Below are 15871 nucleotides of genomic sequence, written 5' to 3'. Positions count from 1 at the left end.
AATCATTCCAAAAACGCGTGTAAATTTTAAAATGCTATTTGAATGTGTTTGGAGGGAAAATTGGTTATTTTAAAATAGACAGGAAGACCTATCCAGGCGGCATCATGCAGAAAAGATAATTCCGAGCACCTTGTCTTGCCTGACATAAACAATTGTACACACAACACAGCAACAATTATAAGCAACCAAACATTTGCAGCCGATTTCTGGGTCCAGCGTGCAATGTGGGTGTCCCAATAAATCCGAGTAAATTTGTCGCGCTACATGCCGGAAACGTTGCACTGCATATATGCGGAGAAATAGACAGGCACAATGCCCCGCTGTCAATCGTTTGTCCTGCTGAGGCTTTACACAAACAAACAATCCGTCGTAAGAGCGATGGTAATGTACACACCTCCATAACCAACTGTAAATTTATATAGATATTTACGTCGGTGTTTTGTGTTATCAACCAAGTGGCATAACGATGCCATTATGCGCATATACTCTGACTCTAGTAGGATTCAAACACAAGCCTACCAAACATGTGAACTATACAGCAACCGCAAGTCTTTAGGCAGAAATTCAAAAAAAGGGTCTTAGCGGGTCTTTGCACCAGCCGTTATATCAGTAATGGCATTGGTTAAAGTTTTGTACCAGGTTGGCTTTAAACAATGGCAAAAGCATGGTAAAAGAAAAAAAACTTACAGCAAGATCATGCATGGTCATGCTTTTTCACAACATGAATATACATATAAAAGTAAGTTTATACAAATTTCATTTTGCCACGTTGAATTTGTTTCCTCATTAAAAGGCATTTGCAAATAGCCGGTTATTTTTCAGGTTTATACAGGAAAGTTTACACATATAAACGTCGCGCGGGCTTTAGAACAAAAAAAGGCAATTCAAAATGTACAAAATAAATAGGTTACAAAATAAACGAAGGCCCTTTGAAGAAGAATGGTTAATATAAAAACGGTTGCGTTAACAGCTGTTCTGCTGAGCTATGCTGCCAGTTAAAGCAAGTGATGGCGCCGTTTTTACTTGATCGTTTGTTGAGTGTCACTGAAGGGCGTCAGTCCGATCACAACCTCTGCAAATTAACAACGGGGCAAGAATGTCGTTATAATGTCGATAATTAAGTCCTTTTGAATACAAAGAGACGTTGAACAATTTAAATCCGTAGTAAGATGTATAAGATTTAAAAAAAATCGTATAATATGAAGGCCAAATTCCGTCAAAAATCTTAAACGGGTAAAGGGGTATATTTAAGCCAGGGGTTATTAAACTGGGGTCCATAGACCCCTTGGAGGACCGTGAACTAATTTTAGGGGGTCCAAGAAAGCCTAATTAAAATACTAGTGTATATTTAGGAAGCAATCAAGTTTAAAAAAAATAATATTAAAAAAAACGTTCTATAACTGATATATAGTATTTCGACTCTATTTCACTTACACATATGTGTCTCAAGTTTATTTGTATTTTGACGGGTAAAAAATATTTGTGGACCGCGGTAAAAACAGTATAAGAACCCCTGGTATAAACTTTTCGGTTCACTGATAAGTGAACATTCCTTTTGATGTTTGGTAATTAAGTGTATTTGTCGATCAGGTGTATTTCCTCTATATAAATAGCTCTTATCTTACCCTCCATTGTTGGGCGTAGCATAGGATCGGCATTCAGAGAGGCGCCGATTACCTCGTGCGGATGGCTTAAGTCGCCAAAAGTTTCCGCGCGGTGGCAGCACGTGCTATCGTTAGGAATCCTATTTCCGGCAAGTCGAAAAATTATTTCGCACAGAACAAGTCCGAAACTGCAAGAAATAGTTAGAAAATTTAAAGCAGGACGGGAATCAGCTAAATTGCTAATCTACAAGTCAACACTAAGAAAGCTATTTTGTTAATCTACAAGTCAACACTAAGAAAGCCATTTTGTTAATCTACAAGTCAACACTAAGAAAGCTATTTTGATAATTTACAAGTCAACACTAAGAAAGCTACACTGTCATTTGATTAAACACCAAAATTAAACACCTGAAAGGGGCGAAATGTCAGCACGTTTAAAATTAAACATGTTTAAATTCGAGGTGTTTAGGCTTTTGTCGTTTATTCTGCCAGGTGTTTAATGCTAGTATTCAGTGTTTCCAAACAAATTTCACAATATATTATGAGGTATACAATTTTATTATACCAAACGAAACGAGTAATAATATAAATATCGCATTTTTCATACAATGCAGGTGTTTATGCAAACAAAAATGCGTATGTGATAAAAAGAAAAACAGAGAAAAAGAAGATATTTTACAAATTTTAAATCTTTTTTTAATATTTATAATTGCTATGTTTGGCAAATTTTCAAGGTGGGGCCTTTCGTACATTGTTTAAAAACATATAAAAACACAGAGCAGTAGGATGGATAACTTAAATCCCGTGTATATTAACAGGCTCGAATATCAATGAAATATAATTTAACAATTTGTACAACAAGTGTTGTTCTTCCACAAATTTAATGTCCATTCCATCCACTAATATACCAATGCAAAAAAGCTGCTGTGCCGTCCACTCCAAAGGTTTGCCCAATAAAGGCCTCGAAGAGTTTTTCTTTTTAGAAGACGAGTTGAGCATGGCTGCCTAAGAAATAAAATTTAGATCAATATAATACACTGCAGTGATTAAATTATACACTGTCACTAAACAACTCTTTATTCATTTGCTCATAGTAAATTTTTCAAGTTATTCACCAGAAGCACTACATGTCATGTCATAAAAATATGTTTTAGTTTGTCACCAAACACTACAAAAGCATATTATTATGACATGTACTAGGTTTGGTGGCAATGTACTCTTTGAGCATAGCATTAGAAAATGTATTATTTATGTTACACTGTAACCTAAAGACAGCACAATGATTACAAAATAAGTTCATTTTTATTTGTATTGATATTTCCATGACCCTCTAAAATTAAAAAAAGGGTTCACCCTACTATGAAAACCCAATTAAATCATTAAATAATTTCAGATAAAAAGTAAATATGTGAGTCAGAATATTGTATTGGCCATTATGTTTTATTAAAATAATTGCTTAAACTAGTGATAAACAATCTGACCAAAAAAAGTCGCCCATTACTGGGACATGCAGACCAAACGTTATACACAAGTTATGGAACACAACACATAAATTAAAAATCTATTCAATTATATGTATTCACAACAAATTTTAAGGTTCGATAAATGAACTTGGGAAGAAGAAAATTTGAATTTGTTTACCTTGTGTATCAAGTTTAGTAGATTTATACTCTTTTGTTGTTTTCCACTTGAACTTTGTCACAGACTTTTATTTCACCATCTTACACAGCAGTTAAAATTCCTGTAAATAAATAAAAACTCTAATTATGTAAACTATATCATTTTATTAGCGTCAGTACTCAGTAGCATACCAAAAGTACTACATATTAGATTTTACATTTAAAGCTTCAATGTAAGATTTAAACTATGGAAATGATAAATTAAAACTAAAACACATATTAAAGGACTTCAGAAATTTTACAGAGATAAAACAAAAAAATAATTTGCTGGCTGCTACTAACAAAATAAAAGCCAAATGGGAATAAACTATATTAATGTAAAACATGTAAGTAAAATTTACTTACATTTTTAACCTAATCTCCTGTGAACCAAGTTTTTCTGAAGTTGAAAAGAGCAAATGGTTCGCTGTCCTTGATTGCCCTGAAACAAAGCAGTGTAATCTAAATACCTTTAATAATAATGATTTAATAAAAGCATACTTGATTGTTAACAGAATAATTAAAGTGCTACTTTAGACAAGAAATAGCTTACAAACCTGTTTCGTTTAATTTTCCATGTCTACATGTGTATGGCACCAAACTATTATGAAATAGTCTTTTACAACTTTCATTGCTTTTGGATTTATGAATGAAATACCTAAAATTCTGAAACAAAAATCCAATTTCAAACATTTCGTTTTCGCTTGGAAAACTTTTTTTAAACATAAATTTCACACTCTAGAGTCTAGACCTGCCTGTCTTCAAGCGTCTTGCACAGCTAATAAAACATTATCACTACACATTTATGAAAAAGCAAATTAAATAAATAATATATATATAAATCACCACTATACACATTAGTATTTGTTTAACATCAATCTTAGTAACTCGAAAGCCAAAAATACGCAAAACCGTCTTTAACTGTAATGTATAACTTGTACTGGTTAAAAGTCAAACTTTTTTTCGGCATTTTGAATTCCCGCGTTGGTCACAGTCACAGACCAGTGGATATGCTTTGTTGATGTTCATCGGACCGAATCAATTTCAAATAGTTTCAATCATGAGTTGATCTATTGAATGTACTTTGTATGTACAATATGATAAAAACTTGTTTTATAACAAAACAAAATTTACTATAAATAGTTAAAATATATCGTAAATCAAACATTTAATAAATAATACTTACTATTCGTCATACGTTAAACAATATAAGCTTGAAAAATATAGAGGCTTCACGGCGATACAACATTGCCCTAGAAAAAAGTCCTTCCCAAAGATTGTGTTCGTCACGCGTATTTTATTGCTGGCGCAATTTAAGTAGGTCATGGCGGCGCAAGACCGCACAGCTTCGCTTTTTACTTGGGTGGTACAAAGTTATTCGCAAGCTACATAATGAAATCAAATATTGGATTTAATGGCACGTCAAGAACACAAACCCGTATTTTTATGATTGTCGTTATATTTAAAAAAATGAAATGACGCCTAATAAGCCGTACAGATGTTAAGTGAAACCACGAATTAAGTCATTCTGTTTATTGTGATCTGTTACGATCAATCGATCATACATGCAAACTTGTATAGTTAAATATTTGACGAAATCGTACATAAAACAACTGTTCAGTGCTTTAAAATACCTATACCCCTAATCAACATCTTATAACGTCAACATAAATGACTTGAGCTATTGCTTTACAAGAATGTATCGAATTAAACAGGTCTAATAATTGACGTGTTAAAATATGAAGTGTTTAATCGTAAACATGTTTAAATTCGTCTATTGTGCTTAAAATCACCCAATAATCGTTGTTAAACACGTCAAAATATCAGGTGTTTAACATAGAATCGTTCAGGTGTTTATAATTTAAACACCAAAACTAAAATTAAACACGAAGGTGTTTAAATTAGGTGTTTAAGTGTTTAGACTTTAAACGTGTATAGACCGTTTTGGTGTTCAAATTTAAACACCGTTCTGACAGTGTATTTTGTTAAATTTTTGTTAAAGCCCATTTCAATGTATGTGTATAAGTAGAGATATCTGATACTTAACATTTTATTCCAATACGGATACCGAGTATTTTAAGCAAAAAGTACCGCGATACGATCTAACAGCAAATGACGATATTACTATACTAAAACAAGAAAAATTAATGAAAGAGAATCATTTTAAAAGTTTTTTTTTTCAAAGTTATTCAGATAAAATTTTCGGCCTTTTAGATGACGCCTGACAGTGGTTAAAAAGTCGGCGAATAACTAATAAAATTAAGGGCCGCGTTACAACAAATTACGCTTAATGTGTCACGCGGTTTACTTGTAGACATCGGCCTTTACGGATCCTCTTCCACCCTCTGAGTTTTCGGGAGGAAAACAACATCTTTTCTCCTCGTAAAGTGATGACTGTGGTTCGGATCCGGAGAACTCAAATCCAGAAATCTAGGAAAGATCCAAGGAAAACATCGTTACTACTACAGGTTTAACCACAAAATTGGCGGTTGAAACAGAACGAGTTCTGGATAACACATAAATGGACTCCAGCCCTAAGACCGAAAAAAGAACAACGTCAACGTCGAAATAAATCAAAATTCGAAATAAGATCAATTTACGACTAATAGGCCTACCTATATTTGCAATAATGTCTAAACCCTAAACCCGTCGAATGGTCAGAAATCGGGCCTTTGCAACATTTAACCTAACCCCAAACCCCACCCATAAGTACATCACTAACTCCCCTATTATTTTTAACCCTAACCCAATTTCTAGCCCCTACCATATGTCCAAGGTATGGTCATTATATTATTCAAAGGATTTTTAAGCCATAACATGGTTATGTGGCACACTTAACTATACAAACCTCGATTGAAAAATATTATTAAAGTTATTGTGTTTGGTGATTCAAACTCATCCCATATTTTGTCTATATCTTTCTTTACCTTTACACGCCAATCTTCGTTGACAAGGAATTTCGTGGAAGACAGATTGCCGTGTATGACGTCACAACAGTGGACGAAGTACAAGCCGCGCGCGCTCTCGACTGCGAAGCGCGCTAGCACGTCACGTGACAGATCGTGGTCAGCTGTAAGAACCTATTGGGTCAAATGAGTTTCGAAGATGTTAGCCCGAGTTAAGGCATTTGAGTAATCCAACGCTTGTTATTATATTCATGCTCATAGAACGTTTCTTTGCCAGGCAATGTTTTAAGCTCAGAAGTAAAGCTACGTGAAGGTCAATATGTCATACTGCATATAGGATACAAACAAAGCAAGTAGGTATATTAAAAAAACACCACCTCACACCGCTTTTTTGCGTTAAAGCTACAAGAAACGATTTTGCTGAAAACTTATGATATGAGTATTGAAAGTACGGCGTGCGTTAGAGTGTCAAGAGACTTTTTTGCTGAAAATTCATAATATGACTATTAAGACTGTCAACCTACACAGACTGCTTCGAAAACCAGTAGCTCAAAGTACAAGCAATTTGCAAATCACGTCCACACATAAACTAGTACTGTAAGCCTCTAGAAAAACAGGCGACTTTCCAACATAAAACAACTAAGATTGGTAGAAGGTTACCGCGAGCAAGCGTTTTTGTAATGGCAAACATAGGGAAAATATTCCGATTGTCTGTCGAAAGTAGCCTCCTTCTTTACCTCAGCCTTTCTTAACCAGGGGTAAATTTCCTCGTTTTAAGGAGTGAATGAGCCATAATTCAAAATATCCACGTCGGTTGACGGGAATCATTTTCGTTGTGCATTACTTTACCAGACATATCCAACAACTCTTTGCCAAAAAGCAAGGGCAGCCGTCGCATTGAATATAACTGGTGGAATCTGTTTTTGAATATTTGAGCACCATTTTATATATTCTGGGTAAGTCTGATATTCCTCTTTGTTAAAAAGGTAAAACGGTAAAAAAGAACCCCATTTTTTACCTCCCTTAAGCTACCGTGCTTCATGTGTTCCATAACAATAATGAAGGTGTCCTTCACGTCGACGCACAGGCCAAAGACCCGTACCACGTTTTCTGAGTTGAACTGGAGCATGTTTCTGGCGTCGGTGAGGAGCTGTTCCTTTCTGAAAGAAACATAAAAGTTGACAAAATTCAGGTAGACTTCGTACATTATCGTGGTTATTGTAGGTGTAATTAATTTTTAACCAGTTAGAATAACTGTTAAATATTCTGCCTAACCTGGTCAAGGCCGGGTATTTCGTCTCTAGTGTAAACTAAGATTAGACCAGCAGTTCTCAACCAGTATTGGAAACGTTTTAAGGAAAGCCACAGATCATTTTAAATAAAGCTAGATTTATTGAAGAATTGAGTTTGATTTGTGTCACTTTATTTTACAGGAAGAATGGTTTGGGGAGGAGTTGTAAATGAAAATGTAAATTTATTGTTCAGCAAGTATCTCACTAATGCACGGTTGAATAAATAATCTGTTTTGAAATATGTTTTGCTGTTTTTTGTTCTAAACCTATTTTATAGTTTTTTTTTTCTTTTATTAAAAAATATTGCCCCACAGAATTTTTGTGTCACGAAAATGGGGAGGAAAACAGGTTGAGAACCAAAAAGGTTGAGAATGTTTCATTTAATTTGTAGATATACGGTAGTGCTCCATAATGGGGCGTATCTATACGATGGGCTGCAAAAATCCATGAAACTGTTATTTAGCAAATGTGCTCATTTTGAAAAAGAAGCTTTGTCATAAAATTCATATCAACTTCTTTACTGAGATAGATTAGGGCGCTTTGACAAACATAACTAATTAACCGCGATGGGCTTGGGTTTTTCGAGCAATTATTATCTGATTAAACCTTGGCCTGCAAGCGAAGCACATATTATGATGGTGGACTTTGAGCCACAAAGAAATATAGCGGCAAACCGACTGTTTGCATTTGGGTTATGCAACCCACCGCGACGAAGTCAGCTCGAATTTGGGCTTCTTCAGTCGAACAGGTGACATCCTGTACTTGGCTGTGTAGGTAAAGTAAAGATTGGAATCGCCTGACTGTTTCTTCTCCTTGAGTTCTGCTGAACGTATGCAGTTGAAAGAAGGCAGTCCTGGAAAGAAGTTTGTACATATTTCAAGCTACCGGCATATAACGCTGCTATTCGTATGGTTTGTTTGATACCAAGTATTTCACGATTGTAGACGTAAAGATAGAACGGAAACACACAATAAGACCTAATAAGCAATGAGACCTAAAGCAGAATAATCCATAAAACTGCAGTATTAAAACCAACGACATAATAAAGCCAAATACGCAATAATATCTGCAACAGAATAAAAACTTAATCTTCTGAATAAGACATAAACCTGTCGGAATAAGTTCTAAATTCATCGGAATAAAGCCTACAATTGGAGGCCATCGGTCTGGCATCGGCCGTTATGGTGTCGACGTTTGGGCGCCCTAGGTTAAATGTTTTGGCACCAGATTTTTTTGGCTGTTGGGGTTATTGGTGGGTTGGGTTAGAAAATGGGTTGGGGTTGAAATTATTAGGGTAGTTAGTGATGTACTTAGGGGTGGGGTTTGGGGCTAGCTAAAATGTTGTATAGGCCTGATTCTGGCCATGTGTTATTCCGACGGAGTTTAGTTTTTTTTTGCTCTCTTCTCCTTTTTTTTGCCTTTCGACTATTAGGTATTAGTGCTATTTTGGTCTTATTCCGAAGTGTGTTTTATTCCGACGTTGATGTTGTTTTGGTCTTATGGCTGAAGTCCGATAGAACAGTGTGTCAGTGATATGCGACCGCATCAAGTTCATGTGAAACGATGTTCACATAGCGTTATGTTTTTTTTTTGTGCCGTTTTGTTTTTTTAGCTAAGTGACATTACACCACAGCGTGTTATATGTTTGATATAGGCATTTCCGCCACGCGATTTGTTTAGCAGTACGTAGCAGGAAAGGCCTTACCATTAGATGACATAAGCACGAGTAAACAGATTGTTGCAACCACTTTTTGTTGTGATGTTGTTGAGCTTGTTTTACGTGCAGTCTGTCTGGAAAGCTATCACTTTAGGTGGGTTATTAGTGTTGTTCTAACTTTGACTTTAATTAATGTTTTTCTAACTTAGAGATGTAATACATAACTTTATATAGCCGATGAGGCGAGTTTAGAAATACTTTCAAAATTTGTTGAAATGCAGCTTAGCTAGGAATTGTAGCATTAAAACCGATATACTAATTTCCAGTCGAGTAACGATACAGCCCTTCATTATTACGAAGTGAATCTATTTTAACCGCGACCTTACCGAATGCGTTGACCATGTGCTGAATGTCCTTGAGATCACCAGATTCGTCCTTGGTGTCCTCGGTTAACCTCGTACTGGCCGAGAAGGTTTCTTGCACTGTCTTGCGACATTCCACTTGCAGGCCGAACGTCAACGCCGGCACCAGGCTGTTCAGCCGCTCGTTAAGCTCCTCAAATGTCGCCTGTAGCATTTTGTTTACTTTTTGTCAGTTTCGGCCTGACCTCATTGCAAACAGCAAATTTCTGAAGTCTATTTGTATTATGACGTGATTTATGACGTCATCTCTAAAATTCTTGCCTACACTAGTCCATGCGAAGCAAAACATTTTTATAGGGGTCCGCGGTAAAAAAAAGTTTTAGACACACGTTGCAATGATAAAACTCAACGAAGGCTATGGATTGAATTTTGCTTTAAAGATAATACTGGTTATAATAACAGTATACATCGAAAGCCATTGCAGACTAACCGAATCTGTCAATCAATGACGCAAGCAAGGCAGGCTAGAAAAACAATGGTCCCAGTAGGATCGGAGGTCGTGAGTTCGAATCTCACTGTAGGCTACTTGTTTTTCTTAACAACTAGTGTGTTTAAACCCAACAGTGCTACCACATTTACCCCGACGATGCTGCCAAAAAAGGTGTACCAAAACAACATAATGTCAAACTTCATTTTGCGACAATACATTTCGACAAAGTAAAGTCCCGCATATGTACTGATAAATGTGCGCGAATATTTATACTTAAAAAAGTCACCTTGACTCTGTTCGCGTAGCAAACGTCACGTAAACGACGTAGAACGGACTTTCCTTTGGTGAAGGTCTTCAGGAACTGTCTCGCCTCCTCCAGAGTTTTAACCAGGTCGATAAGGGCCTCTTTGTACACCGAACTGTTTCCGCCCTGCAAAGACAAAATATCGAAAAGCTGTGCGTCAGTGGTTGACAAATTTTCGCGTATTTCTGGCTGCCTGAATAGCGTTTTTGCAGCATGATTTGTGTAATAACTGTTTTTGTGAATTTGCTTAAAATAGGCAAATTTTCGGTAGTTTAATTGGCCAACTTTAATCGTCGAGAAACCCTGCCTAAGGCTATTTCGCAAAAAAAGCGGTAACGGCAAACTTATTTCTGTTGCAATATGTATAGGATAAAGCATAAAATCAATAATGTGGTATCAACTAAAAAAGCAGTGCAGACAAACGCATTTTGAATGGCAGCTTTATTGGGCGTTATAATTTAAATCATTGAGTGGCAACGTTCGCACAAAATATATTACAAAAACATATATACCTTGTCAGTTTGTTTGCATCGAAATGAATTAAATTAACTCACGGTGGCCCCTTGGAACCAAATGACATCGCGTTTTTTTGCGCTATAAAGTGGTTTGCCGAGCGACAGTGAGTTTTAAATTGTACAACACTGGTATTCTAGCTTCGCCCCACTAATTACAAAAATTGTAAGTTGGCTACCTTTTTAGCTAGATTTGTCAAGCTTCCGTACCACAACCTTCCACCGCATTCGAAACAATGTTAAACATAAATTCGCCTTCGACGCAAATATGTTTTGCCAGCTTCTATCTCAGGGCAAAATTAATTAATACTCTAATATTGGCTTTCCTTGCATAAACTATAATCGGCACTATACGCCTTTAAACATCATTAAATTTATTAATCAAAAACAGCTCCTCTGGTAATTGTAATGACATATTAACTAGGCCTGGTAGCAACATTCTATATATATTATTAAATTTAGTTTCAATAATTACGTTTAAAAATAGACGTTTCTCTCAAATGCAAGCAGTAGATTATCTTTACTTGACTTTTAAAAGAGGTGATTTTTTTAACGCCGCCATTGGCATTGAGGCGAAAAAAGTTTAATCCATATCAAACGATTTATTTCTCTTTCGCTTCACCTGTTCGACCAAATCATTTAAAGGTGTAACGAGGCATCGTATCCGCTCCGAAAGGCGTTGGCAGCGTTTCTTATTGGCCTGAACCTCGTCCACAGTTTGGTAAATCTTCACCGACACCTTGACAACGCAATTCACTATTTCCAAAGCCATGCTGAAATGCCAATAAACGCAGCTGGGTCGTGACAAACGAACTATATGCAGCAGTGTTTCATTGTCAGGCTGTCTCGGCGAAAGACGAAAAGCACACCACTGTGAACGGGCCTAAAATATACCAGGGGAAGTTTGCTAGCGATTGCGTCAGTCTTGTGGTCGCACTCGGGTGCGAAAAGGCAAGAAGCGAAAAGAGAGGAAAGAGATTGTCCGAAGATGAATGCTCAGTTGGAAATTGTACAGATGACTGAAAAATATCAGGGAACCTTCTGTTGTTGGAGTGGCGTGGCCAGCCGAAAATTTTGGGGGGACCAAAAAGTTTAAATTTTGTTTAGCTTTTGTCATTGTATTAACTGCCGTAACGAACTCAAATAACAATGTTAGCAAACCGTTTCGAGTAGCAACTAACCGAGTGTTAACGCAATACTCAATAACCATTCAAAAACCAAAAACTGTCTAAAACTAGTAAAACTACATTAATGTTTAGCAAACGCAATATTAACTACATCATTTGTGACGTAACAGTGCAAGACAATGGAAGGTGTGGCATGCTGGTGATCGACTGTTGTGGTATTGCTCATAAATGCTAAAAAAGCAAATCATTATGAGTAAAATATTTATAAACTTTTTTGAGGGGCATCGCCCCTCAGGCCCTCCCCCTGGCTACGCCTATGTGTTGTTGACAACGATCTCCGCACAAAACGCGCGACCCACTTAGCTTTGTTTTCAACATTGCGCTAACGCCTGCAAAACAACGTTTAGAACTAGAACTGGTAAAATTAAGAGTTTTCCAATAATAATAGTGCGACACTACTTGAACTACTTTTTAAATTTCGTGACGATTTCATTGAAAAATTGCGTCATGAAGCAGGCCTAAACCGACTTTGTTTGCAGGGATAGTGTGCCAGTAGAGATGCTGTAGCTCCAACCAAAGAGAACTAAACCTCCAACCAAAAAAATGTCAAGTGTTTTAAAGAACATGTATTCTAATCTGTTCTGGCATTCGCTGAAAATATGTGGTTAGATAAGAGGTTCTTTATTTTGTCTTTGAATTCATTTGGTCGTGAAGTTGTGACTGCTGATCACCTTAAGTTTAAAAATAAAAACGTTTAGCGTTTCTAGTTTGTAGCCCGTTTATGTTTTTGTTGGAATTCTTTTAAACAAGGTTGTCTATTTCAACATTTTACCGATTGATTTATAAACCAGAGAATTTTCATTCGCCAACAGCATAACAATTTAAGAACAATTAAAAAACTCAACAAATTTCGCCTATTCGTTATAATTAAAAGTATTCCGTAACTAAGACGCAATCAAGGCTTGCTTCATGTGCAACCGTATCATACGACCAAACCAAAATGCATTGCTTAGCTAGAAACAATGATCACATTACCATGGAGTTGCCACTCATTTGTTTAAATCGCTCTGTTTCAACAACCGACCAGGCGTGCAAACTCGTTAACTCAGCCCAGTCAAGTAATTTCGCCAAACACGGTGTGTCAGTTCTAAACGTCTGTTATATCAGGTGTAAACTGTGGTCAACTGACAACTATTAGTGCGTGAGAGAGTTATACGGTCTACACAAAATAATATTTGTGGATGTCAAAATTTCTTGATAAAGTAATAAACGTTTTGTAAATATACAACTAAAATTATCATATTTTTAGTAGTCGCAACCAGGTATCGAGAAACTGAATCATAAAACTACATAAAACAACACAAATATTATAAAATATGTCATTTTTAAAACAGCCACCCAGTCTAGAGTTCAAAGGCATTGAAACGTATCGAAGCGTATTAAAAAAAATCGACAAGTTTTTGCTAAACCGGATACCACAACTGGATATAATTATAAACGCGAAGGGTTGCTCATAAATTTTCTTACATTTTACGTTTAGTGTGAAGAAAAATTTATTTTAGTTAATTGAGTTACAAAAGTATGTTTAAATAAGGTAAAAAACTTTGCCTACAGTACTGAACTGTAAAAATGTGGTATGCGGTTTAACGTAGCATAGTAACCTTTATTAACCGGGTGGCGTGATCAGATTTGTGTTATGAAAATACCGGCTCAAGTATTTAGTGCTCGCAGTTAAAGTGGCTTGGAAAAGTAGATATAAGTCATGAAACATATCAATATAGTGTTGGAAATGATTTACATAGTTGTATATTGTGATTTATACAGTTGGGCGCTGGTCTAGAATCCTATCACGGCGTTAAAACAAGTAAAAAGCAACGCACATTATCTCGGTTGAGGTGCAGGTTAGCGTTTAGTTGTGGGTTGGTCAAGTATAGTTATTTAATAACATTGCTTAACCTACCCAAACTCTAACCAGCACCCTAATTCAAATAGCTTTCGTTGTGGTAGGATTCTAGACCAGCGCCTACTGATGTTTTAAACTGATTTTTGTGCCCATCACTTTTGTTGTGTAAAACAGGACAGCTTGGCGTCAGGCCTACAGACTGATTCAGTCAGTTGTAACAGCTTTATTCTATTTGCTAAAATAGAAGAAAGGCTGCTCTCAAACCAGTACTAACGCTCAGGTTGGAAAAGCACTACGTAGATAACGTTGGCCTTCTTGTTGCTGGGCGTTGTTTAGCGTGCAACTGATGGAAACGCTGCTGAAGCGTGACGTCAATGAAGGAAGGAAACTGCAAGCGTGATTGTACTTTTGCTGTACTGCGAATTTCTGTTGCAGATAGGAAAACATACTCGGGATTGTTTAGCGGTTTCCCCAATATTCAATCTGCGATATGTTCTAGTTTTTGTCACTGTCTCTTTGAACGAACTGGGTTATTATAACTAAAAGCGTGCAAGTTTTTCTGGAGTTCTGTTAAGAGATTTGGGTCGCCAAAGCTTCGTTGTTATACTGTACTTACGCTCAGTAATTGGATCGCTAAAAGAGAAAAATACTGAATAACAAAAACGGCGCTCGTAGTATAAACTCTTAGTACCGTAAACATCTCTTGTTGTGGTAGGTTAGTGCGGTGGTCTCCGACATTTCAGCTTTCTGTTTCACCAGATTGAAGTTTGGCCGCTCGAAAAGTGTGTTAGTTGCTAAGTTGCTGGTGTTTTAGAGGTAATTTTGTGCCAGAAACAAGATCATTTTTTAATGTTCGCGTTCGACGCGAAACAAGTTGTAGTTATGTGACGTCATATGTACGCGTTCAAAAAGCTGTGGTAAACCTTTTGGCTACTTTTATATCTTCTGTTTTCGTTTTTGATTCATAGCTTTTTGTATGCTTTTTGGGTTATCAAGATTGACTCGCTTTAGAACGGAAAGATTATTTCATTACGTTAACACGTAAGCAGATATTTGGTATCATGTTTATTGTAATGCATTGCTCAAAAATAGCACGGTAATCAGGATAGGATAGGATAGGATATGGTTTTATTTAAAACATCAAAACAAAAATGAAAATCGACGAAATCATAATGTTTGGCAATATTGACATTCCCAGGAGACATCGAAAGACCGTAAGGACGTAAGGTTTATTTTGTCAAGTGTTTCCTGGCTTCGATTTAGTTCGAAAAACTGTCAAATTAAAATGCTAAACCAGGACCGTAACTTTTAAGTTAGGGCCGCAGTGCAAACTACTCCAATATGGAAAGAGGCAGTCCAAGGATATTTTTTGGATGAGTATGTATAAATTTACGTCATCAAACAAGTAACTTCGAGAAACTTGCTGATTTTAATCAAACTCGTGTTAAAAAGTGCAAATGAAAGCAAAGTAAACACAATTAAGTAAGCAAGGCGTCGCGTGAAGGGCGATTTTTTTTAAGTGCATTCGGTTCAAATTGCAATAGTTTTATTCAGAGGACACTTGACGTATTGGTAATAGTTGAGATGCTTTTAGCAAACAAAGTGTAAGTCATTTACCAATCATATGGCAATTGCAAAGACAACAAAATTGCATTAAATACTATAGTTTCGCAAAAATTGCAATTAAACCAGTGTTTCCCAACCTTTTTGTTGTGCCCCCCCTTTCAAGTTTTTTAAAAAAATCTACGCGACCCCCCAATTTTGGTGTTTATCACATAAATCATATTACAATCGTTAATGGGATTTGCAGCCTAAAGCAAATTTACTCGTAATACAGTAGATTGCTACTCAGTGCAAATGGATTTTTACCCGAAACGTACAATTAATGTTCTCCCCGTCTTTTTATTTTTATTAAAACTCTTTGGGATTTTATTTAAACTCTTTGATATAAGTCGCCTCTTTGTAGGCTACAATACACCACCGCTGTCCAGCAATAACACTTGCCAGAAAAAAAATTTAGCCTCTAACTCGACGCACTTTAGACTAAAATTGTTCT

At 36.3% G+C, this 15871-nt stretch overlaps 1 protein-coding gene and 1 long non-coding RNA gene across 2 annotated transcripts; both read right to left on the bottom strand.

Moving 5' to 3' along the window:
* Positions 1 to 941: 941 nt before the first annotated feature.
* LOC146166752 (mixed lineage kinase domain-like protein) lies at positions 942 to 11557 on the bottom strand. Its single transcript, XM_083390813.1, has 9 exons — positions 11408 to 11557; positions 10256 to 10399; positions 9504 to 9684; positions 8166 to 8313; positions 7187 to 7328; positions 6190 to 6342; positions 5571 to 5692; positions 1626 to 1792; positions 942 to 1072 (listed from the first exon to the last, which is right to left on the bottom strand). The coding sequence occupies exons 1-9, from the start codon at positions 11555 to 11557 to the stop codon at positions 1020 to 1022; spliced, it is 1260 nt and encodes a 419-aa protein (XP_083246939.1). The 3' UTR covers positions 942 to 1019.
* LOC146166753 (uncharacterized) lies at positions 2168 to 3692 on the bottom strand. Its single transcript, XR_014500728.1, has 3 exons — positions 3629 to 3692; positions 3246 to 3345; positions 2168 to 2609 (listed from the first exon to the last, which is right to left on the bottom strand). It is a non-coding gene; the product is annotated as an uncharacterized LOC146166753 (long non-coding RNA).
* Positions 11558 to 15871: the final 4314 nt, after the last annotated feature.

Source organism: Ascidiella aspersa, chromosome 1 (assembly GCF_963924565.1).
Source record: "Ascidiella aspersa chromosome 1, kaAscAspe10.2, whole genome shotgun sequence".
In the NCBI taxonomy this organism is placed as follows: Eukaryota; Metazoa; Chordata; class Ascidiacea; order Phlebobranchia; family Ascidiidae; genus Ascidiella; species Ascidiella aspersa.
Note: the sequence above shows the minus strand (reverse complement) of the source record. Positions and strands in the feature narration are given on the sequence as shown.

Excerpts from the sequence above, each read along its gene's own strand:
- LOC146166752 (XM_083390813.1), bottom strand. The coding sequence starts at position 11,557 with ATGGCTTTGGAAATAGTGAATTGCGTTGTCAAGGTGTCGGTGAAGATT. Across the intron at positions 9,685-10,255 it reads GCTACGCGAACAGAGTCAAG|GCGACATTTGAGGAGCTTAA; the intron begins GTGACTTTTTTA and ends AAAATGCTACAG. Across the intron at positions 1,073-1,625 it reads GCTACGCCCAACAATGGAGG|AGGTTGTGATCGGACTGACG; the intron begins GTAAGATAAGAG and ends GTTAATTTGCAG.